Here is a 26,635-nt window from a genome sequence, read left to right as displayed (position 1 = left end):
TTGTGACTCGCGTAACTGATTGGCCAGAGAAAGCGCGCATTTCAAACATCAACGAATCAAACGTAGGTTAGGAATAGACCGGTCATGTATGCAACGCTGTAATATTTTCATGTTTTAATCACGGAACTGCCGCTTTTTTATCACATCCAACTTAATGCGTTAGAAAGAAATCGAAAAACTGTGACGCACTGAAAGAAGGCTCTGAGAAGAACCATACAATAGTACCGTGATCTTATGTGTTACTTTATGGACGCAATATATAATAATTTGATAAATTTATAAAAAAATTCACACACATATAAAAAAATTAGGTATATATTTTTAGAACATAATAGTCAGCTTAAATGTGCTAATACAGCCCTGTTCACTTTCTCTGAAGATTACGATATCAGCGCCGCATCCGTTCATTCGATAAGACTCTCAGTCTTGTTTACTAAAGTTAAGAGTGAACATGTGTTTATAGTAGTTTTTTATTTTTAAACACTGAAATACTGGAATATCATATGGGATTATAAATTTTTAATTATACCATGATCTAGGATTTCATCAATGTTCATAGTATATAGACGTAAGTACTAATCATTTCTTCTTATGATCTAAAAATTGAGGTTAATGTCAGTGTCGGTTATAAATAGTATTCAAATTATTAAACTTTAGCGTATTTTGTATTTCATGACCTAGACTATGTTACTATCAACGTAGACTAGACACACTTCTTACGGTTTCTGAACTATGGAAGAGTGGTTATTATTAGAAATATATATATATATATATATATATATATATATATATATATATATATATATATATATATATATATATATATATATATATATATATATATATTTATATATATATATATATATATATATATATATATATATATATATATATATTTATGTATATATATATATATATATATATATATATTTATGTATATATATATATATATATATATATATATATATATATATATATATATATATATATATATATAATATGAGGCGGAGAAAGCAAAAGTGGTAAGTCATCTGAGCATTATTGTGAGAAACAATTAAATCTACGTAACATGTATATACATGCTTGTGATATATTTTTATTTATTAAGAACATATGTAATTATACTAACATTTTTGTACAAATAAAACTATGTTAAGGGTAGTTTTTAAGGGCTGAAATGACTTACTTACACCACTTTTCCTTTCATGTTTATTGGTTTTACATTAGAAAATCAAAAATAAATTTACTAGCATATTAGTCATTATTTTCTGCTACATCAGGAAATGGCCCAGCTTCTTCATTGACTTCATCAGATGATATAAGATTACTAAAATAGGAATGGTGGACTGGAGGAATATATGGTAGCAAATCACACATATCCCGTTTTTTGGCTGGCATGACTGGTCGAGGTGCTGGGTACAGGCAATCTAGTTGAAGATTTTTCAACAAACAACGATATTAAATTGTGAAAAGTAAAAATCTTCATTTAGTGTTTCTTTATAGAACAGTGAAAATGGCTCATTTTTTTGACTCTAATCCACTGCATTTTTAACCATGAGACTATTTTATTATCCGTATTACTTTTTCTTTTTGTAGGCAGCCCAAGTTGTCAATGTACATATTATGTTTATAGTATGCGATGGATGTGGTTAGTTTTGGGAAAGTTACTCTAGGTCAAAAGTGAATGCATAGCAAGAATTGTCAGTCTGGGTTTTTACCTATTTCTGCCGGCGCAATCGTGCCCATAGCTTAAAGGACCCTTTATCGAGACCGGATTATAGCAGGTAACATCGCTGCAATCGTCCACTGCCCTTAGAGATTTCCAAGTTTCTTGTACCATACTTTCTGGTTCTGGGCTCGGGTTTTCTATTTAAGAGTCCAGATTTTCTCGGCATATTGCTTTTATTTAGCTGAGATTGGCTGTACACCTTTCTTACGTACCGGTTACGCAGGTGTGATTATTGTTATATTTTTTTCTAGTACCTGAGTTACATTGTCTGCTCATTGTAGACGAATTTGACTGATTGTTGTAATAATATCTTTTATAGCAATATCATTCTGCTTATGCACGTTCAGTAGCTCAAAATTATATCTGCGCCTCTAACGTTCAGTTTTCGCAAACTGCTCCAAAAATTTTGTTCCCTATATTTTAACCTTTCTGGTTAATTGGAGGAGGTATTATTATTTTGTCTTTACCAATGTCTCAGTTAACTGATTTTTCTTGTTTTTATTACAAATCAGAATTATGTCTCTATACTTATTCGTTGTAGAATTTCTCTTCGACGGTCTTAAGTCCAAGGTATTTTAAAGATTCGACAATCAACATCTCGAAAACTTCTGGTTTAATTAAGGTCATAAACTTTAGCGCCCAGGTCTCGGCTCCTTTATGGTAATGTTAACCATGCATATGATCGTACAAACTTAGTCTTAGCGAATTTGAGATATACATTGAAAGCCACCTTAGTCTGTGGTGGTGATTATGAAACTATCCCTGGCTTCAGAAATTCAAATTTGTATTTCTTGATCAACCCAACTTACAGAACTTCGTTTTACAATCTATCGAATTATTGAAAAAAATATCTCCCAGAATGTACTAATATTTTTTGTATTTCTCTCACGCTCTCTCCTGTCATTTCTTCATTACTTTGGATCGTGATTTCTTCCAATATTCTTAACAATTTTTCTCCATTGGTGTCTATCTGTAGCTGCTCTGAGAGCTTCGCAGAATGAGTTTCCAGCAGTTGACTTCTTAATTTGGTTGGACCCTCTAATTGGTGATCGTCCTCTTGATCTTCTCGCTGGAACGTTTTCAGAAATAATTAATCTCTCCAAACTATCGTCACCCAGATTGTGGACAGCCTTTTTTTAATCTCGAGTTGATTTAGAATGAAAACGTTTGTCTTATAAGCTGTCCAAGGCATGCGTAGCATTCTTCTCCAGTACCACATCTCAAAGGCATCAATTTTTTGGTTTTGGCATCCCCGAAGGGTCCAAGTCTCCGCCCCGTATAGAAATACTGATAGTACAAGGGCATTCACCAGTCTCATCTTGATATTTTAAGAGATAGATCTGTCTTTCCAAACTTTAGTTATAAATCGCATTTTTTGCCATACCAATACGTCTCCGAACTTCTGCTTCACAGTTAACATCGTTAGTTTTAGACAAAACTGTCCACTATCTGGTATTCCTGCAACATGTTAGTCAGTTGAATAGTGTAGAATAGTGTGTCCAACACCATTATTTTTCTCTTAGCTTTATTGATTTTCAGATCAACTTTATTGCTTTCGTACTCAACTCTTCGCATCAGATTAAACAGTTCTTGCTCATTTGCTGCTATAAACGTAGTGTCATCAGCAAATTTTTTAAATTGGAGATTTTCCTAACAGCCACTCTTACTCCAACGGCCCATCAATCTAAAGCCATCCTCATGACATGTTCACCATTAAATCAGGTGACAATACGCATCCTTGTCTAACACACATTTTTTATATTACTGCTTATATATTTTCAAAAAAATTTCTGTCCTTCTGAAGTTAAAAAATTATTTAAAAAATGTAGGCTTCTATTTAAAAAGAATTTAATGATGCAATAAAAACGTGTCATAAAATCATCGTGGCAAAAAATGTTAAAACCTACAAGTAAGCTAAATTGAACATTTGTTGTCTCTTAGCATTTTATGATTTAACCTGAGTTCCTTAGTCCGGTCCATCTTGCCGAAAAACCCAGCAGTAAATGTTTTGTCCTTGGATAAACCAAGATTTTGCAGGTAGACTAACTACAATGTAGTTTATAGCAATGTTTTATTCGTATTGTAAGTTTCAAAAGATATAGTAAAAAAATTTAAACTTAAAAATGAAGAACGTTTTTAACATAGCGATGGATTGAACAAAAATAGTTTAGGACTGGAAGTCTCTCCTAGTGGAAGCAAAAATTAGTACTGAGTACTTAAAGTAAATGAAGAAAACACGTAAATATATAACTATCGAAAGAAACGATAAAATTAATAAAGGCAAATTGAACGGTGCACATTCCAAACAGTTGAAAAGTTAAATTAATTATTATATACTTAGTAAAATTGAACAATGCACATTGGAAATAGTTGAAATATTTATATATTTAGGTCACAGTCGACAAAGCTTCAACTTTATATTCAGAATAGAAGCTAATGAAACTAGAAAAAAAAATAATCAAGTAAAATGTGATAATTACCTACCATTATAATCTTTACTATGTTTGAATGCTACTTAGCATCAAATCATTTTTTGCCTCATTTTAGAAAAATTTTAAAAAGCATCGTTCAATTTTTGTCCCAAAAACGTAATTTATATCTACAGTGTGATTAATTTCCCGTCTATAAATATTATGTTTGTTTTTTCCCGATATCGTTCCAATTCCACAATATCTTGATAAGTAATACAATTTGTGATTTTAAATTAATAAATACAGCATCATTATCATCTGTGAACACTGACAGCCCATGGAGGGCCATGGTCGCCCGTTGGGGTTTCTAGGCTCTAATTTTTACATGGAGTGGACGCGGACGTGTACGAATTAGACCCTCCGAAATATAGCAAACTGATCACCAGCATCCTTTGGATATAGGTAAACTCATCACGGGCGATAGGTAAACTCATCACCAGCATTTTTGCCCCAAGACGCTGGTTTCTAATGCAAAAGATTGCCTGTTATCTGTTACACTTCTTGTTTATGTGATAACCTATTAAATTCAAAAATAGTTTTAAGCAGATTGCTTTAAAATTTAACTCATATATTTATTTATATCGGGTGTCTTACGGTGAGTGGCGATTGGAAAATTTTTTTTATTTTCGCGTAGTTTTAGGTAGAGATCAATAGAATTTAGTGGAATTCCCTAATACTAGACAATGCATTACATTTGTATTTAATACGTTTAGACTTAGATTATTCTTTTACATGATCAAACCTTGGCGGTTTGCAAACATTTTATGGTCTGTACCTACCAAGGAGTGCAGGTAGGCCAGTGATCAGTTTACAAATCTCTCCGGGTCTATTTTAAAATGCCTGATTTTATCGGGGTGATGAGTTTGTACTATCTACGATGGCATTTATGCTAATTTGTGATGATTTTACGTGTACTCGTGGAGGTCAGCCACACGAGTAGACCTCAAAAAATCCAGCGTTTTATATTATCTAAAATCGTTACTTTTTATTTCTACTTTCTCTTCTTGAAGATCATTCAGTGTCATGTATATTCTGCTTTCTTGAGTTCAGTAGACCATGTTTTTCTTTTCTTTGCTTGTTTTTCCCATTCTCGTATTCCATCTCTTTCTGGGCCTACCTGAGTACTGTTCTTATATTTCTCTTATCATCCATCCTTTCTACGTGTCATCATACGTTACTACGAGTCTCAAAACTATAGTGGATATTTTTATTTTAGATAATAATAGATTAGTTAATAGATACTAATTTTGATTTTATAATATTTTTTACGCTGTAGAAGTATTTTTTTCCAAGTGAAATTCTCGTTGTTACCTCATCACTGTTTTTATTTCCTTGTGTAACTATTGATCATAAATATTTGGAATGGTCTACTTTTTTAAATTTTTGCCCGCTTAAAGATATATGAGTGCCTTTTTCCTAGACTTCTAGACGCATAGTATGTGCCGCTTCTTTAAAATATGTATAAATCTTTTCTGGGTCTTTTAGTATCCAGCTAATTATATCTATATCATCTGCGTAAGCTATGGCTTGGTTGATTTGGTAAATATTGTACCTTTTCTATCTATAGGAGTTTTTCTAATACGTTGTTTCAACGCAAGGTTAAAAAGTGTTGTGGATAGCACATCTCCTTGTGTTAGACCTTCGTTGATAATAAATTCATCGGACAGTTGACTTTGGATTCTTACTTTTGCTTTGGTGTTGGTTAGGCATATGTTTGCTAATCTGATTAGTTTTTTTTGCACATGTAACTCTTGCATTGCGTTATATAATTTCTTTCTAATTATTGAGTCATACGCTTGATTGAAATCTACAAACAGATGATGCAGTTTGGTATTCTGTTCGTAGAATTTATTTTTCCAGCGTTTGCCTTATTGTAAAATTTGGTCTATGCTTGACCTACTTTTTCTCAATCCTCCTGGATAATCTTTTGTTGTTTTTTTCATAAGATTGTTTAGCATTCTTTCTAATATTTTGCTAAATATTTTGTATCCAACAATTAGAAGTGATATTCCCCGGTGATTATTGCAGTCTAACTTATCTCCCTTCTTATGTATATGGCATACCACTGCAATTTTCCATTGTTCCGGCAATATTTCTGTATTCCATAATATCGTCGGTATACTGCGAAAACCAGATAAATGACAAATTTTAAAATATTGAGTTAAGTAGGTATACCAAAATTCTCAGCTTTTTCCGCTCTACATACAGGTAAAACCCAATAAATGATACGACTTACCATTCAGCAGATAATTTATGTAATAAACAAATAAGTTACACCTAATCAACTTTTCATTTTCAAATAAAACAATATATCGCTACTTACTTCCATAAAATTAAAGTTCTGTTGCATGTAAAACAAAGTAAGCCCACATATATTATTATGCCGGACAACAATATATTTCTGCTACTGCAAACCGTATTCAATAAAAAGGTGATAAGTATCATTATTACATTTTACGTGCATGATTTATTAAAATTTCTCTTTCATATCGACTAGTAAATATCTTTAAGTACACTTACTTCATTCTACCTGAAAACGGGTTAAGTTAAAATTTAGAAATGGTTACTAAGCTAAACCCATGAATGATCTTTATAACACATACACAGATAGAGTAACTGAACACAGCAGTTCAATTCTTGATGATTCTGAGAACAATATAGTTTCAATGATGGAATCCATTTTTGATAGTGACTTTTCAGATGTAAACCCCACATATCAGCCAAGTGAAGAGGGATCGCTCTCTCTAGGAAGTCTATATGATTTACACACAGCTGTCTTTGATAGCCTAAATGATGAGAAAAAAGATACTGAAATAGGTGCACCCACGAACAATTTAGTGTCAACTGAAATAGCTAGTTGGATATTAAATCTACTTCTTGACAAAGTATGGAAAGACGTACGTCCACTAAAACGTTGGAGAAAAGTTAACCCCAAAGATTGGGTAATAAAGGTCGCAAAAAGGAGGCGTGCTGAAGGTTTGCATTATGAGATAAAAAAAAAGACCATAGACCAGCAAAATTGCCAAAACCAGTTAATTGTTCAGAGTGCTTTTACAAATGTGCCAGTTATTTCAGCGAAGATTACAGACAAAGACTATGTCGTGATTACTGAAAGTTAGAATATGTAGGCCTGAAACATTTTCTTATTGCACGTATTAAAACGGAGCAACCAAAGAGAGTCGTTGCAGTTCGTTGAAGTTTAAAAAACCACGTGCATTTTCCAAAAAGTGTTACTTTTCTTTGAATGGTCAAGACATACAGGTATGTGAGAAATTTTTTTGTAAGACACTTTGTATATCAGCGTCGTTAATACAGGATGTTGTAAGAAAAACTGATATTCTAGGCTGTTATGCAGATACGGATAAAAGAGGCAAGCATACACCGCCAAATAAAACAAGCAGTAAAACCCGAAAAATCGTGAAGGCTCATATTGAGTCTTTTCCAACCATGGGCCCACATTATATTCACCAAAGTTCAAAGCGTAGATATTTGGACAAAAATTTAAGTATAAGAAAAATGGACCAACTTTTTATAAATGACTGTGAGCAGAAGAAACTGGAAGGTGTTAGCGAAATTACATATCAAAGAATATTTTCTAACGACTATAATTTAAACTTTTTTGTTGCTAAAAAAAATCAATGTTTAGTTTGTAATACATATGATAGGGCTAATCCAACTGACAAATCGGATTTAGAAGACAGTTACAGAGAACATCAGGGAAGAAAAGAAGTATGTAATCTTAAAAAACAAAATGATAAGAAAAGATCTAATGAACAACGGGATTTTGTTTCAATTACTTTCGATCTAGAGGCCGTACTACAGATTCCAAGTGGATTGACTGGAAAACTATATTATTCTCGAAAATTATGTGTCTACAATTTGTGTGTATATGAAGCCGCATTACCAAATGCAGCTTACTGTTTTGACTGGTCAGAAATTAACGGTAGACAAAGAAGCTCTGAAATAGGAAGCATTATACTCCACTACTTATCAAAATGTGTTCCAGAATATGTAAGTGAAATAAGTTTATTTTCTGATACCTGCAGAAGACAGAATCGTAATCAGCATATTGCAGCCTTACTATTATGGTATGTTCAAAACATAGACCATTTAAATATTATTGAACACAAATTTTTAGAGTCTGAACATTCCTATATGAAAGTTGACTCTATGCAGAGTAATATCGAAACCGCTAAAAAACACAGATCTATCTATGCGATGCCAGATTACTTGTCTGTTTTTCAAAATGCAAGAGAAACTAAAAATATCAAGGTTGATGATAAAAAAGTATGTATAGAACCATACAAATGTAAACAAGTTAAATACTACGACTTTTATTATTTAAAAAATTTGTCACACACTTTAATTAACAACCGGACAAAAGACCAAAACAGCGAAAAAATAATGTGGTTGAAGATAGAAATAATGAGATGCGTGAAAGGAGGGACAAACAGAATCTATTTTAATTATGACATGTCAACAAGCTTCAATTATTTCCTTACTGATACTGCACGGCAGTCAAAAAGAAAAAAGCACGCCAAGTTATCAACTAATACAAGCAATCTTGAAGAACTTAAACGACTTTATGATGCACATTTGCCAATTAGCATAGCAAAAAAGAGAGATTTGGTACAGCTATGGGCTAAGGGAGTGATACCAGAGGAATATCACGGGTGATATCGTAATTTGAAAACGGGAAATGATGTAACAGACATCTTGCCAGAGCCTGCTTTCAGTGACGAATCGGACGAGGAAGCCTCAAAATAATAATATTGTTATTAAAATAAATTTGATTTTTTCTATAAAACTGCCTATCATTCATATAAATAATAACTATAACTACACACAGATGTTAACAAAATTTTCAGGGAAAACCAGTTAAATGTCATAAATATCGACTAATACCTTAAAACATTGCTATTACCTAGTAAAAGCCTCATATCTCGATCACAAAACTGGAAAATATTATACTTGGTTTATTATATTTGTGTTAAATATGTTATTTGAAGAGTAATTGATTTATTTAGATTTACAGGTAAAACCAGGTAAATGATAGCATTTCCAACTTAAATTTACGATTAGTCAGATAGGTGCCTTAACTTTTTCAAACTAATGATAGAATATCATTTCAGATATATGCATCTTTCACTAGAATACCTAATATCAAAAACAGGCTGACTGATTAATTCACAATAAAAAACTAAACTTTAAAAACGTTTTTTCTCGATTTCGGTATTCCGACATTTACCTGGTTTTCGCAGTATACCGACGATATGTCTAGTATTAACTTTGATATTTCACTCTGTCTATTTCAATATCTGTCAATCTGTCCTGCATATTTTAACATTTCTACGGTTATTGTATCGCATCCTGAGCTCTTGTTATTTTTTATTTTTTTTTTATTACATCTTCTATTTCTTCTTCTGTTGGTGCATAGGTCAGCATCAGCCTCTCCGACTAATCTTAGCTCTTCTATTTTGTAACGCTGATTTTGTTTATTCAACAGTTCTTCGAAATATTCTCTCCATCGTTTTAGCACTGCTTTTTCATCTGCTATTAGCTCACCATTTTTGTCTTTACATAATTTTTCCTTTGTTTAAAACATTTTTTATCAAAATTTATTTTTTTATAGAATTGTTTCATATCATTTTTCTATTCATGTTCATCTAGCCTATCAATCTTTTCTTTATTTTGTTGTCTCTCGTACCATCCTTTTTTGCTAGGTTCTTTGTTTTCTCCACTAGTTCTTTTAAAGCTGGTATAACTGCTTCTTTTAAAACCCTAACAAATACATAAATGAACATAATTTAATGAAAAACATAAAACTGTTGTGCTTGTTACTGCATTTCTCCCTCCAATTCTCTCATTTCTCATAAAGATTAGAGCATTTTCCGTACGCACTTAACACGTTACTCGCGCGTCGTATAAAAATTGCAATAACTTTTTGATCGTTAAATTTTAAAATCAGAAATTTTTTAAAAAACTTCTTAAAATATTAGATGTTAATCCATTTCTCTTCTTCTTAATATGCCTATCCGTTACGAATGTTGGCGATCATCATGGCAATGTTTATTTTATCTGCAGCAGTGCGGAAAAGCTGGACAGCTGTTGTATTGAACCAGATTGTGAGGTTCTTTAACCAAGATGTTCTTCTTCTTCCTGGACCTCATTCTCCAAATATTTTTTCTTACAGGATGGCTTAAACGAGAGCATATCTGGATTCATTTCGCATAATATGTCCGAAAAATTGTAACTTTTGAAATGTGATGGTGGTAAGTACCTTTCGGTTTTTATTCATTCTTCCGAGGACCTCCTCATTTATGACTCGGTCAGTCCACGGGACCTTGAGTATTCTCCGATATAGCTACATCTCCAATGCTTCCAGTTATCTGGACATATCTTCGTTCAAGGTCCACGTTTCAGGTTCCAGCATTTTTACTTTTGTATCAAGAGAGAGGTTGTGACTCTTGAAGAAGGTCCCCATCTGACTGAAGATGGATCTAGCTTTTCCGATGCGTGCTCTAATTTCCTCGTTGTTGATCCATTCTTCATTGATTATGGTGCCGAGGTAGTTGTAGTGCGTCACTCTTTCTACAGGGGATTGGTTGACGTAGAGTTGACCCTCTGTTATCCTTTTCTTGCTTATTATCATAATCTTTGTCTTCTTGACGTTTATATTGAGTCCATATTGTTGACTGTAATACGTAATTTTGTTCATAAGAACTTGTACGTCTTCCAAGTTGTCGACAAATACTATGATGTCATCTGCATATTTAATGTTGTTTAGCCGGGAACCATTTAGTAGAATACCTTCTTCAGTTTCATGCAAAGCTTCGATGAATATTCTTTCAGAGTACAGATTAAGGATTAGAGAAGACAAAATACAGCCATGCCTCACACCACGCATGATTTTCACATAGTCATTGTGTTCTCTTTCAACTCTGAGATTTGCTGTGTGATTCCAGTAAAGATTTCTAATTATCTTCAGATCTTGGTTGTTAATTCCTGCTTCTTTTAGTATTTGCATGATCTTGGCGTGCGGTACTCGCTCAAACGCTTTTTCGTAATCGACCAGATATGTGTATACGTCGCATTTGACGTTTCTGCATCTCTGGAATAAGACTTGTACTGAGAACAAAGCCTCTCTAGTACCAACAGCATTTGTGAACTAGAACTGGTTGGGGGAAATTTGACTTTCACACAGTTTGTAGATTCTCTTATGAATTATCTTTAGGAACAATTTTAGAAGATGACTCATGAGGCTTACGGTAATCTTCGCATTTTTTGGCTCTTGGTTTTTTTGGAAGTGCAATAAACTCATATTTAGCCATTCTGTTGGTATTTCTCCAGAGTTGTGTATGTTGTTGAATATCTTTGTGATTATTGGTATTGATTCGTTGTACATTAATTTTAGTAGTTCTACTTGTATATTAAGCTGTTATTATTGAGCTGTTAATCCATAATTAGGTCAAAAGGGAGACCGCTTGTAACACAATTTTTAATTATAAAAAAATGTCCGACGAGTAGCATAAAAATCGCCATTTTGTTTGTAATTAGAATTAAGAGTTCTGACTATAATATACGCTTATTTTTTCGAAATTATAAATTGTAATGTTTAAATCATGCTGAGAATCGTGAGTTAAATATAAAATTTCATTCAAATTAAAAAATTAAAATGTTTGCTTTTTTCTTGTTTATTTATGTTTTCTCACGCTAATCAAAAAATTTTATTAAAAAAATTTGTACAGATTTTTATTACAAACGTTTTATTTCCAAATTTGCACGGTTGATTGCACAGAAATTCAAAATACGCACCTTGTTGCATATACCTAAATCTTACATAAATATGATGTTTGCTTTTAATTGCACCAATATTGTTAATTACAGTTGATCCAAATGATCAAGGTCAATAACCGCCTACCCGATGGATCCTAATAATGTGGATGGGTCTAAGGTACGGAAAAAGAGTGTTCCGTCAAAGGTAAGAAGTTGATTTATTTATTTATCTATTATATGGTAAAACCCCATTAATAGACTAAATCCCAATAAATGCTTAGGTTTAAAATATTAAAATAGTATAGATTATTATAAAATAGAGTGTATCAGAACGAAAATTTGACCCCCCCACCCCCCGACAAACCAAGAACTTTATACCAAGAGGAATTTTTATGCAAAATTCATGCCCTCAAGTGTAACCCCCTACATCAACCCCCTCCCCCCCCAGTGTGGTCGAGTGGCACATCATTTGAAAGGTAATTTTTTTTAATTTACGTAATAACTGTGAAGGTAATTTTGGATTTAACTAATTTATTGGTTGAATATCAGCAATAACAATAAAAACATAAAATTTCAACAAATTAACTAATTTAATGTTTTTAGTGACCTCAATACAATAATACAGTACCATTTTAAAGCCTCTTTGTACATTTGCATATACCTCCGGTGCCAATAATCGGCATTCTGTCACAATTCTTTGTCGTAACTCTGCAAAACCTTTAGGCGGAGTGGCGTATATTTTTGATTTTAGGTATCCTCAAAAAAAAAAATCCAAAGGTGAAAGATCCGGTGATCTGGTCGGCCACTCTATTGGACCACTTCTCCAAATCCAAGGCAATGGAAAACGTTGATTCAAAAATTGTCTTATGCGTATATCATAACGTGGGGGAGCCCTGTCCTGTTGGAAAGTCAGTTCATCCTCTAAAAGATTATAATTAGATTCCAATGGTTTAGTGATGAGCGGATCAATAACGTCTTCTAAAAAATTTAAATAAGTTGTTTCGTTGAGATTTCCTTCAAGAAATAATGGTCCAATATCGTAATTCGCTAAATTGCCAACACATACATTTAATTTATGAGGTATTTGTGTATGTGTCTTCATGAAAAAATGAGGATTACTGTTACTTCAATAACGACAATTATGTCTATTTACTTCACCATTTAACATAAAAGTAAACTCGTCGGAAAAACACGTATTGTACAATCGATGATGGTTGTTATGATTTCACTTAATTCTTCACAAAATTGAAGCCTACGATGTAGCTTCAAAATTCGCCAAATCAGTCTTTGATTTGTGGCATGAGCTTTCTTTCCAGAAATTCAATATACTGATGTTGATTCATCATTCCATTCACAATGTACAGCCTCCCTGTGCCCTTACTGCTCATCACAGACCATACCATGATCTTGAGAGGATGCTTTACTCGCTCCACTATGCAATCCTTGTGATATTTTTCACCCACTCGTCTTCTGACGAAGGCCGACTTATCCATGAGTATCTCCACTGTAGACTTATCGGAGAAACAAACCTGTGATTAAAAAAAATTATAAGATATTTTTTTTGTGATAAAAACAGTGGTTATAGGGATTTAAACTTTAGTAGTGACGTAATTTACCTAGTTCCAATCCCCAATTGTCAAATTTTGGTGTTCTTTGGCCCATTCCAGTCTCTTTTTCATCAGGCTTCCAGGCTTCTTTCTATTGCTTACGAAGATATCCCTCATTTTTCTTTCGTCTCTGGGTGTAGTGACACGCTTTCGACCACATTTTTAGGCACGCTGGTGAGTCAGAGGATTGTTGGTATCAATTTTTCTTGATATTGCTCACTCTTGCTTGCGCTACTTGGCATTGTTGAGCTATATGACGTTGGAAAAACTTTGTATTCAATAAAAGTGTCTTTATCTCCACCATTTTACATACAGGGGCGTCTTTAGCCTAACCCATTACGATTTTCTTCTCAAAAATCGAAATGTTTTGAAAATGTCTTTAAAATTAAAACTAATTTTTTTTCACTCACAATCACTACTAATACATTAGTAAAACATACTACAAAGATAAAACGATACTAATCTTTCAAAAACATACAAACTCAGTTGTAAACTTCAAGCGCACATTCACCACAATGTGTATGTTGTCACGTAATTTGACACAAATGACAGTGTTAGAGCTGTAAACGTAAAAAAAGTAAGGTTATCAGTGACAAAATATATTGGCATACCTTAATCGTATAGTAGCATACTAGCGGACCAACTCGACATCGAGTTTTTTAAATGAAATTTTTATTTTGCGAGAAAAATTAAGAGATCAATACAAACAATATAAGCAAGAATATACATAACATTCATCAATAATAATGCAAGTAAAAAAAAGTGATTATGAAAGTTGACCTAAAAACCGGAATGCAATTTTTAGTTCATCAAATGTCGACATGGATATCATTTAGCAGTTAATTTTGCATGCTGATCATGAATCCGGTGTCAGATTTGCTCTATCTTGACGTTTTATGCGCGTTTCGGGTCACGTCCGGTGTCGGATCGCAACCGGAAGTACATATTTAGATTCGTCTCGACGAGACCTTTCGATCCATATATACATGGTGGGGTCAAGTAAAAAAAAGTGATTATGGAAGTCGACCTCAAAACCGGAATGCAATTTTTAGTTCATCAAATGTCGACATGGATATCATTTAGCAGTTAATTTTGCATGCTGATCACGAATCCGGTGTCAGATTTGCTCTATCTTGACGTTTTATGCGCGTTTCGGGTCACTTCCGGTGTCGGATCGCAACCGGAAGTACATATTTAGATTCGTCTCGACGAGACCTTTCGATCCATATATACATGGTGGGGTCTAAAACTTAAAGTAAATTTTAACTTCCGGTCATCTCAAAACCGGAAGTGAATTTTTGTACCAAAAGTATATCTTGACAATCTCATACGTAATACTAATAATATTCCGAAAAAATATTTTAATTATCTAATATGGTTTTTGAGTAAAGTGATGGACAAGAAAAGGGCTTAGCGTTTTAGTATATAAGATGATTTTATTACAAAATTTTTGAACAAGTTTGAAAAACTTAAACTTTTGTGACTGATCATAATAATTTGATCACCCACTGTACAAGGTTATTGACACTGGATCAATTTTGTTACTGTACATTTTATACTACATTAGATATAATTGCAATAAAGAGAATATGTAAAAGAGAAAGTAATAAAAAAGAAAACACCAAATTTTGTAATTCAAGTTCGTTTTTCGAAGGAAATCTAGTACCTTCTAAACAAGTTTTAATTGGCTGAGGATCACATATTTTGTGTAATTTCGAGGTTGAATTCTTCCATTGGTTTTGCCAGGACTTTTTGATTTGGGACCTTAAAAGTGGTTTTAGATCTGATGCTAGTTGAACAGATTTGATGTCTGATTTGGTATAAATTGCTTCTTTTGCAGCATTATTAACAGTCTTATTACCTAAAATACCAATGATGAAGGAATTCAGATTAATGCTATGTTTGTTCCAGAAAAGTAAGACAGTTTTTTGCTTCATGTAAGTATGGCATGAACCAATGGATATTCCAAATATATATTTTTAATCGTGTCGATAGATGACATTGAATCTGTACCTATTGCATTGTTCTTTGCTTTAGATTTTTTACATAAGCAGTTTAATGCTTGTAAGATGGTGTACAGTCTCCTGTATTGATAGAGGTGGATTGTGAAAGGCAGAACTTCTGAATGATACTATTTGAAGTTGTTACAGAATATCTGACACCTGTCTCAGTTTTAGACGCATCCTTGTAGAGAATCCCGTCATATGAGTTTGTGTTGACTAGCTTCAGGAAATATTGCCTCAGAATTTGGCTGCTGGTTTCATTTTTATGATAATTATTAAGCGAAACGTTAATTTTTGGTATGTTATTAATCCAAGGAGGAGTCGATGATAGTATATGACTATTTCATATATATATTTTTATATATTTTTATATATTTTGAAAAATCAACAGGTCCTGAAAGGGAAGTGGAATTTGAGGTAATGTCTAATATTTATTGTTAGGCTCACAATTATAGGGTTTATAAATTTGAATTACTTTTACCTGTTTAGTTTGCTTTTGATGTTGGATATTATCCTCTCATTTATATAAACCAAGAAATTATTGAAGTTATACTTCTATACGCACGGTCGGCGTTGAAAATTTTCATGAGAGTGAATCTGTGAAACCATTACATATGTAAGATAATGAGTAAGAGAGAGACAGAAGATATATTTTCTCTCTCTTCCTCTATCGAGAATAAAAATGTTCCTTTTGTATATATATTGATTATTATATATATATATATATATATATATATATATATATATATATATATATATATATATATATATATATATTATATATAATATTGTATGTATATATAAATATATAATATATTATATATAATATAATATGTATTAATATTATTATTTATGTGATATGTTTTGTATTATTTAAAATTAAACGTTTATAATTATTTTAGGCTTTTGTATTTAAAATAATCACTGTTTTACCGAGAACTGTCAATTTTGAAATCCGTTATTGTTATGTCTAATTGGCAAATCCTTTACGTGTTTGGTTCATACGCTGGTGGATGTGAAATCGAATCCCAATTATGAATTTCCTTTTTTATTTTTGAAACATTTAAAAACTTGACGTTAATCTTATTAAATATATGTAATATACGCAAAAAAACATAGATTTTAAAATAAAATGAAAATTATTACATAATCCGAGTTGGGTGGTCTGTGTCGTTTGAACTGACAAGAACCACGTGTTCAAGTCGGGCAAGGAAGCATGTTGCTCTTTAACTATTAACATTTACAACCATTGTCATCGCCTAGGGTCGCATTATATTTTAAATTTTAATATGTAAACCATATATTGATATCTCCACTGCAATTTTATTGTTAGCTACAAGTACCAAAAGAATGCACTGAGGATGATCTGAGCTAGATCGAAATGTTTTTAAATTTTTTAACTATGGTGTATAGCCAACTACTAGGATTTTCCCATTAATTATATATATATATATATATATATATATATATATATATATATATTTACAGTTTCATCTTACTTCAGTGGTTTTTAATATCAAATAGTGAAACAGGCATTAACTACTTTACAATTATTTTTTTATATGATTCGTAATAAAACAAAACATAAAAACACAACACTTTTCTACCTTATAATTTACGGTTAGGCTTAGTATAAGAGACATCTAAATATCTGTTTGTTAGCTGAGAATTAAATCTGTATTAAACCGATCTATTTTTAATATTTCGAGTAAATTAAATTTTTAGCTAAGTCAAAACAAGTTCCTATTCTCATTTTCGAATTTTTTCTTTATGTTCGTCTTTCAAAAGTATTAGTTCCTTATTTAGTAAGGTTATCAACGATTTTATTACTAACATTTATGTCCTAGTTATCCATAACTAAATAATTTTTTTATGTTTAGTATCAATACAGGAGATGTAACCATAACCATTGAAGATTTTAACATTACATTAAAGCATATAAGTATGTATAGATACGAGCGAAAATAAACTGGCACACGGTCAGAGTTTTGTCAGAAGTTTAAAATTATAGCGACAAATATATTTTTTTAATCATCAATATGTAGACTGTAAACATGGAAATTACCTGTCGATAACAAAAAAAAAACAAAAGATTAGCGAATTTACTAGGTAGCTTACATACTTATCAGCAAGAGATACGGTGGTAAGTCTATCAAATCGACGAAAAATAAAAATAATAAAAAAAATGGGTGTGACAGTCCAGTGGGACTGCCGGTAGAAGCTATACTTCTATATACGCGTTCGCCGTTAAAAATTTATATAGGAGTCAATCTGCACAATCATTACATATGTAATGCTATAGGTAAGAGAGAGCAGAAAGAGAAAAATAATTAGTTATATAGGTATATGGTGCATCGTTTGCCGTATATAAACATTTGACCTGTAATAGGAGTATAGTAAATGAAGGATTGTATCAATATTTCAATGAAAATATATATTTTTATTTTTATATATGTATAAAAGGAGTTGAATGCAAAAAAAAAAATTTTACACATACTCTGCAGTAAAATTCATTGTTTATTTTGTTATTAATATAAAAATTACAATACAATAAATACACCGCAACATAATTAAATATAATAATACAATATAAATTAAAATGTAATATTCATAAGTATTTAAAACTGCCGATATACATAACTTACTTTACGAAGATAAAAATAAAAAACCAACAACTCGAATTATGTTGTAAATTTTCATTTTATTTTAAAATTTATGTTTTTTGCGTATATTACATATATTTAATAAGATTAACGTGAGGTTTTTAAATATTTCAAAAATAAAAAAGAAAATTCATAATTGGGATTCGAACTCACAACCACCAGAATGAACCAGTATCAACCAAACACGTAAAGGATTTTCCAATTAGACATGACACTAACAGATTTCAAAATTGACAGTTCTCGGTAAAACAGTGATTATTTTAAAATACAAAAGCCTAAAATAATTATAAACGTTTAATTTTAAATAATACAAAACATATCACATAAATAATAATATTAATACATATAATATTATATATATATATATATATACAATATTATATATATATAATATATATCTTATATACTAAAACGCTAAGCCCTTTTCTTGTCCACCACTTTACTCAAAAACCATATTAGATAATTAAAATATTTTTTCGGAATATTATTAGTATTACGTATGAGATTGTCAAGATATACTTTTGGTACATAAATTCACTTCCGGTTTTGAGATGACCGGAAGTTAAAATTTACTTTAAGTTTTAGGCCCCACAATGTATATATGGATCGAAAGGTCTCGTCGAGACGAATCTAAAGATGTACTTCCGGTTGCGACTCGACACCGGAAGTGACCCGAAACGCGCATAAAACGTTAAGATAGAGCAAATCTGACACCGGATTCGTGATCAGCATGCAAAATTGCTGCTAAATGATATCCATGTCGACATGGATGAACCATGACATTTGATGAACTAAAAATTGCATTCCGGTTTTGAGGTCGACTTCCGGTTTCGTTTTTATTAGTCAAATCAATAGAAAATTCAACGTAGAGTTCAAAAATGTAAGTTCACGAAATTATCATTTATAGTTTTTGAGTTATTGATAAAAATATTTTTACTTCCGGTCATTGTATATATTGTATTTTTTTCTCGCAAAATAGAAAATTCATTTAAAAAACTCGATGTCGAGTTGGTCCGCTAGTATAATATTAAATACAAAAAGGAACATTTTTATTCTCGAGAGAGGAAGAGAGAGAAAATATATTTTCTGTCTCTCTCTTACTCATTATCTTACATATGTAATGGTTTTACAGATTCACTCTCATGCAAATTTCCAACGCCGACCGTGCGTATAGAAGTATAACTTCAAAAAGATTTTTGCTTGCAAAAAGCACCCAATCTTCCAACCTCACTAGGAACTTGGTATAAATTTGGAGGTAATTTAATTATATCTTCCTGTTATAAGTTAATTTTTTCTACTTGCCTTTTAAAGAGTAATCTTGGAGCTGCATCTCTACTATTTGCAAAATTTCGAAGCCGTCTTCTATAATATTCTTCTAAGGCAGTACAGCTAAAGTCCATTAAAGCTATAGCAAGCTACCAATCTTCCTTTCTTTTTCAATATCTAGTAATATATTTCGGCCACTGCGGAAATCGTTGGTTTTCAGTCATAGTCTTAAATGACTCTGGCGGTCTCTATAGTCGATGCTAATAATATAGCATGAAATGTCTTAAATAAAAGATGTTCGTCAGTCTGTAATAAATATTTTAGGATAACCCATTGCACCGAAGGCATTTATCGACCGTTTGAGCTGTGGGTATGCTGCAGCCTAATCTGCACTTGTTTGACCTTTGGTAATAATAACTGCTTCTATTCCACAGGGGGTTAATGTAAACGAAACCGAATGGTTTAATTCTTCGCAAGAAGCTGTGGTATCTGTAAAAACAAAATATTTTGCAAATGGAAGATTGCGTGCTCGTCGCATAATAGGTGTTACAACAATGACGGCAAACGGGTTTTCATTATATTTTACTAAAATTCCTTCTGCTACATTAACCCCAATTGTTTGTTTCAATTTCTAAAAGAAAAACCAAAAAGGTCAGTAATTAGAGATTTTTACCGAGACTCTCTTTACCTCCAAAACTCCAGTTTCATCGCGAGGTTCCAAACTTTCAGTTCTCCATATATTGTGCCAATGCTGCACTGTACGATATTTTGGATTCATTTCTGGATTTGCTACAAGTTTACTGTTAAAGCCAATTTAAAATTCTAATTTGGACTTATGATAAACTAGAAACTCTTTAATTCCCATTCCATTATCAAAATAAGAAAAATATTTTTCTTTTGTATCAGCGGATGGACGAAGTTATGAAAGGTATGCTTGCCAGCTATACTTACAATATCTGGCAAACCGTCCTTAAATAAATATGTTATGATTATTTCCCATTATGTATGGAATATCTCGGTAAATAACGACTGTATACAAAAAAAATTAAATAAAAAATATTATTTAGCAGTTGATTTTATTACAAAAAACAAATAAGTAACGAAAAACAATTGAATTTTTAAAATAGCAATGTACCATTTCATTAGGCATTAAACATGGCGAAGGTCATTGAATTTCGCATAAATATTGCATACATTTAGTAGTTTTTATAATTTATTTAAATATATTTTGGTTTTATTTTCTATTGCATTGTTTTAGTTTTCTTTAAACATACATTACAGATATTTGACAATCAGTCTCCTTTTAATTTTAATAAAAAGTCGTCTTTTTGGTCTACGAATATTTAACATTCCGCATATGAATTTCGCACCAAAGTAACATTCTATAAATATACGTGTCCGTCATCTCTCCGCCTATTGGTTGAAACATGGTCGCGTGTTGCAAAGGACCAATAGAAATGACCTAGGTGCTAGATGCACATATGGAATGTTTAGATGCTTACCGGTGAAAATAAATGCAATGGCCTAGGTGATAAATTAAAAAACATACGTCCTCGTATAAAAATTCCAACTGTATCTGACAGAGACGTAACTTTAAATTATGTGTCTCGAGTAGAATTGTCACTCATCGTATAAAATCCTTGAAATTAACTATAGAAATATTTAGTAGTATAGATTTAAATCATAAATAGTTTTGAATTATAATTCGAACCCAAACTTAATCTAACTGAACCTATCTAAAATATTGATAAGGTTTGATTTTTTTTTATAATAATTTTTGTTTTTCGTATTACTTATTATATTGTTGTATAATATACCTAAAATTAAGTTTTACTCTTATTATAGTTTTGTACATGTTGTACAACTTTGTGTTTGATTTATACTTTTATATGTTTCAGACCCAGCAGACTCGAAATGTACCAACACAAAAAGCGGTGGGAGAATATCCTAAAGGCCCAGTTGCAAATCTAGGTACTGACTATGAATGGAAACTCCACTGCCTATTTGCAGTAGCTGCATTCAAATATTTTGAAAACTGGAGCTTGGCAAATGAATATATCGACGCTGGAAAATTCGATGATTTGGTATTTAAAGTTGATGATGAGTGCTTGTTACTACAGGCAAAATTTAAGGAAAACAAACAAGTCTCTGATCGAGACTTCTGGTCAACTAAGCCAAAATCTGATAATTTTAGTATTTATAAGTATATTCTATCATATAATGATATAAAATGGAAGTTTAAAGAGCTCAGGACGAATGCTATAATATTATGTACTAATGCCAATTTACCAGATAGCATATTTAATTCTCAAAAAACTTCTGAAAATAATATAATAAATATAATATTTGGAGATCAAGTAACCATAGGTACTATTAAAAAAGAACATCGCAAAAAATTTGAGGAAGTTAAAACTTATCAACAAAATATAAGCGACGACGATAAAGACAAACTTGAATGGCGAAATATATCTTTAAATGATAATGATATTGAAGAGTTTATGTCCAAATTTCTAGTCATCAAAGTAAGTAAAGAACAAATTGATAAACGAGTTTCTGATCTCATTACGAGCATGGAGAAAAAAAACCCTTCGTTAAAAAATTTGTATATAATAAATGATATTCACTACTGGCGCAACTTGGGCTCTAAAAATTCCGTTTACATGACGAACAATTATATGAGATTTGTTTGGTATAGAGAGGAAAATGATAGATGTATTCAACAGTTTTTAAATTACGACACCTCTTTTTTAAATCCCTATCAGTTTTCATTATCCATTAATTTAATCAAAACTAAACACAATTTGGATTTATATTTATCCAAAATAGTTAACAGTATAAAATTGATTTATACAAAACAAGACAAACCCGATGAAATGTTCTTTAAAGAAGTACTATTTCTAGCATTACAGACAGATTTCAAAACGATTGAAAATGCTGTGGAATGGTTTGAAATAAAAAACGTTAAATATTTAGTTGTTTCCTTTTTGGAAATGGACGAGAATCAAAGTAAAGAAATATATAAAAAAATATCGAGAATATTAGACACTAGTAAACAAAAGAAGGTTATCATTGTGGCAGAAAATTTCGGATTTCAAGATAAAAATGTCGAAAACGATCAAATCCGCTTAAACCTATTCGATAAAGACACACGAGAAAGAGTTTGTAACAGGACTATTGAATTTCAAGGTGAATCTATAACATTAAAACATCTGTTAAATAATTGTAAGCTGTTAAATTTAATGAATGGTTTTCAGTCCTTAGATATTACGCATAAGTCTTATATTTGTCCTTTGGTTAAATCTACAGGAGAACCATTTGATTTAAACGGAGATTCCTACAAAGAACTAGTAGAATCTATAAAAAATAAGTTATCGTGTGATGACTCAGACTTGGAAAGTCAAACAATTTTAGAATTCCAAGGTCGGCAGATTATAATAGATGATATAGTAACAATTTGTAAGATAGAATATCTAATTGACGAATTATTTATTTTACAATTAATTAAAGAAGAACCTTTATCTTTAGGAAAATCTTCAATACCGTCAATAACATCGGAGAAATATTATGTGCCTCGACTTTTAAGTAGGGATTTTCAGAATTTATTTTCTGAAGAACTCCTACTTGATCAACTAAAAACAATTAATAAAAAGGTAGCTGTGCTTACTGGTCCCCTAGGTGCTGGCAAAACTACTCTTTTAGAAAATATAATATTATCGAGAAAGTTGAAAGATAAGAATTGTTCCCGACTGACGTGGATAATAAATATAGAATTATCAAAAGCGGCAGAGTATCTCCGAAATAAAAGTTTTAATCACAGTCTTTTAGGTTTGTTAATCTATAGTGAAGATATTAGAGGTAATTTCGACATTCAGGCTTTAAAATCTATACAAAAGATTATAGTAATCGATGGAATAGACGAAAATAATTCAGAGTACATTCATCAAGTGCAAGATTTACTTGAAGATTGCTCAACGTCGGAGAATCTGAATATTTTATTAGTTATAATGGCTTGCAGGAATTATGATTTTATTTTAAAGAAAGTTCGAAATAGGCCTAACGTGGAAACAATTGTGGTAGAGCCGTTTAATGAAAAAGATCAAGAGATTTTTTTTGAAAAGTACGTTACATTTAAAAATGCAACTAGCGTACAGAAAACAAAAGATATGTTTTACCATTTAAAAGCACAAGCACCTGGAATTAACAAATTTTGTTCTACTCCATTTGCGTTAAGATTATTAATCGATATATTGCTAAATAACGAGGACCATGTAGAACATATATCCAAAATATTTTCTAAATCGTTAAGTGTGTATGAATTTTATAAGCTTTTTTTAGAAGAAAAGAAAAACACGTTTATTCAACAACATAAAGGTGAAACTTGTGACAAAAATAGTATTGTAGTAACAGATGCATTTAATACTTATTTAACAAAAACAAGGAAGTTTGCTGCTAGTAAGAGCCTTCCACGAGAATTACAAGTGTGTTTCAATACTGATATATCTCCTTCTATAACTACGTCGATGCTTTCAATTGGGATATTCGAAGAAAATAACGGAGAATTTAAATTCATTCACAAAAGTTTCGAAGAATACTTTGCTGCCGAATATATTTGGAATTTTCTCAGTCATAAACGTATAAGCGACTCTATGCTCTTAATTCTGCTTAACAAACTTTTTCTTAATATTCAGTATGCTGGTGTCTCTGGATTCTTTGAAGAAATTCTGAACACCAAAATATCAGTCGGGGATGTATGTTTCAGTAATATTAGTAAAGAGTTTGGTCGGGTACTTAGTGAACAAAGATGGGTAGAAAGTATATCACTTTTAGTATTTCAAGGCTATTTTAGTATTGTCAAATTTGTATTTCACGAATACGATGATTTTTTCAAAGTTATTAATCATAGGGGTTCTTCTGGTGAAACTGCATTGCACCTATCTGCTCACTATCCACATTTTGTCAAGTACTTAGTAGAAAAAGGTGCTGAAATAAACAGCGTTGATGAGAATGGACTGACCGTATTTCATTACATCATTATGATGTGCTGGGACTCAGACAAATACAAAATATATTTTAATATGATCTTTGAGAAAATGAAACATCGGGAGAATTTTAAAACAATAACGTTTTTTGAGGAGTATTTGAAACTTATACGAAGAGATCAGCAAAACGGTATTCGGTCTAAGGTAGAATATGATGTTATTCTGGATTTGATTGATTATTTAAAAGATCATGGATTGCATTTAAGCATTAAAGATAAAGATGAAGATACATCTGTTCATTGGGCTGCACAAGCAGGTTTTCTTACTTTACTTAAAACACTCATAGAAAAATATAAACTAGAATATACGGCTGTTGACAAAAATGGAGATTCACCTCTTCATTATGCTTGCCAGTTTGACTCTCTTGATATACTTGAATATTTCGAACAGAGCGAATTACTGTGTGTGAATAGTTCCTCACTTGTGGCTTCGAATAAACCGCCAAGAACAGTAAAAATATTAAATGATTTGGATCAACAGAACGAAAGCGTATTAGTGAAAAATAAATATTTGAATTTAAGCACTGTAAATACAGACGGTGAAAGTCTTATACACAGAGCTGCTGCAGGAAATGCTATGAGTGTATTAACTTGTTTAATTAATACATATAAACTAAATCCAAACCTAGTTGACAAATACGGATATACACCTCTTCATGAAGCAGCTTCCACTAATTCTTTGGAAGCTTTCCAATATTTATTAGAGACTACGCAATTGGACGTTAACGACTGTAACAACAAAGGTAACACTGTTCTACACAGCGCAGCAGGTGGAAATGCTATAAAAATAATCCAGTATCTATATTCACAAGATGACTACAAACATCTCTTTGAACAAAAAAATAACGATGGTGATACAATCATCCACAGTGCAGCGAGGGGAGATGCTGCAGATGCTTTAACATTTTTAATATTCACTTGTAAATTATCTTGTGATGTTCCAGACAAATATGGTAATACTCCTGCCCATGATGCAGCTAAAAACAATTCTCTTAATGCTCTAATAATTTTAGAAAACAACAGTGTAAACTTAACTGCTAAAAATAAGAGAGGTGTTAGTTTATTACACAGATCAGCTTCTAGCAATGCAATAGATGTAATTAAACATTTAACTACCGGACTTAATAGAAATGCTAGTGCAAAAACTAAGCTAAATCTGGTTGATAATTATGGAAATACACCTTTGCATTCAGCAGCTTCAAACGATGCATTAGAATCTTTCAAGTATTTGTTAATTCAGGCCAAACTTGATGTTAATCAATGCAACCAACGTGGTGAGTCGGTAGTTCATAAGGCTGCGTATGAAAATTCTATGGAAGTGCTTGAGTTTCTTATAGATGACTATAAACTAAGTCCACAGTTAGTCGATAAATTTGGTAATACACCTCTTCATGATGCGGCTTACAATGACGCACTGGAAGCATTCAAATATCTGCTTCAGTCCGAGAAAATAGATATAAATGATTGCAACAATACAGGCGATACCGTGCTTCACAAAGCAGCATACGGAAATGCCACAAAAATAATTGAATACTTACACTCAAAACCTGCATACGCACATTTATTTAATATTACAAATAAAATTAAACAAACTCCTTTGCATAAAGCTAGTAGAGGAAATTCTGTAGACGCTTTAGCCTTCTTAGTCAACAATTATCAGTACCTCATTAATATTGCAGATGAAAATGGCAATACTCCTCTTCACGAAGCAGCTTGCAATGATTCATTGGAAAGTTTTAAATATTTATTACAATGGACAAAATTGGATATTAAAACATGTAATCTAAAAGGTGAAACTGTTATACACAGTGCTGCTTGTGAAAACTCTATGAAAATGCTAAAGTATCTAATTGATGAGTGTAATATGAGTCCAACTCTAGTTGATATACATGGCAATACACCACTTCATACTGCAGCTTTCAACAATGCCCTTAAAGCTTTCACCTATTTGTTAAAGACTGAGAAATTCGATATTAACGAGTGCAATGATAGAGGTGATACCGTTCTACATAAAGCTGTACGTGGGAAAGCCATAGAAGTAATTGATGTTATATTTACAAGTTTTGTGCAATGATCTTGATA

At 31.7% G+C, this 26,635-nt stretch overlaps 1 protein-coding gene across 1 annotated transcript; it reads left to right on the top strand.

The window, feature by feature from the left end:
• The first annotated feature begins 434 nt into the window (after window positions 1-434).
• LOC140441269 (uncharacterized) lies at window positions 435-26,635 on the top strand. The gene is made up of 3 exons (XM_072531882.1): window positions 435-568; window positions 12,088-12,181; window positions 21,414-26,635. Exons 2-3 carry the CDS (start codon window positions 12,125-12,127, stop codon window positions 26,625-26,627), a joined length of 5,271 nt encoding a protein of 1,756 aa, XP_072387983.1. The 5' UTR covers window positions 435-568; window positions 12,088-12,124; the 3' UTR covers window positions 26,628-26,635.

The sequence above is a fragment of the Diabrotica undecimpunctata genome, chromosome 5 (assembly GCF_040954645.1).
Source record: "Diabrotica undecimpunctata isolate CICGRU chromosome 5, icDiaUnde3, whole genome shotgun sequence".
In the NCBI taxonomy this organism is placed as follows: domain Eukaryota; kingdom Metazoa; phylum Arthropoda; class Insecta; order Coleoptera; family Chrysomelidae; genus Diabrotica; species Diabrotica undecimpunctata.
Note: the sequence above shows the minus strand (reverse complement) of the source record. Positions and strands in the feature narration are given on the sequence as shown.

Excerpts from the sequence above, each read along its gene's own strand:
- LOC140441269 (XM_072531882.1), top strand. The coding sequence starts at position 12,125 with ATGGATCCTAATAATGTGGATGGGTCTAAGGTACGGAAAAAGAGTGTT. Across the intron at positions 12,182-21,413 it reads AAAAGAGTGTTCCGTCAAAG|ACCCAGCAGACTCGAAATGT; the intron begins GTAAGAAGTTGA and ends TATATGTTTCAG.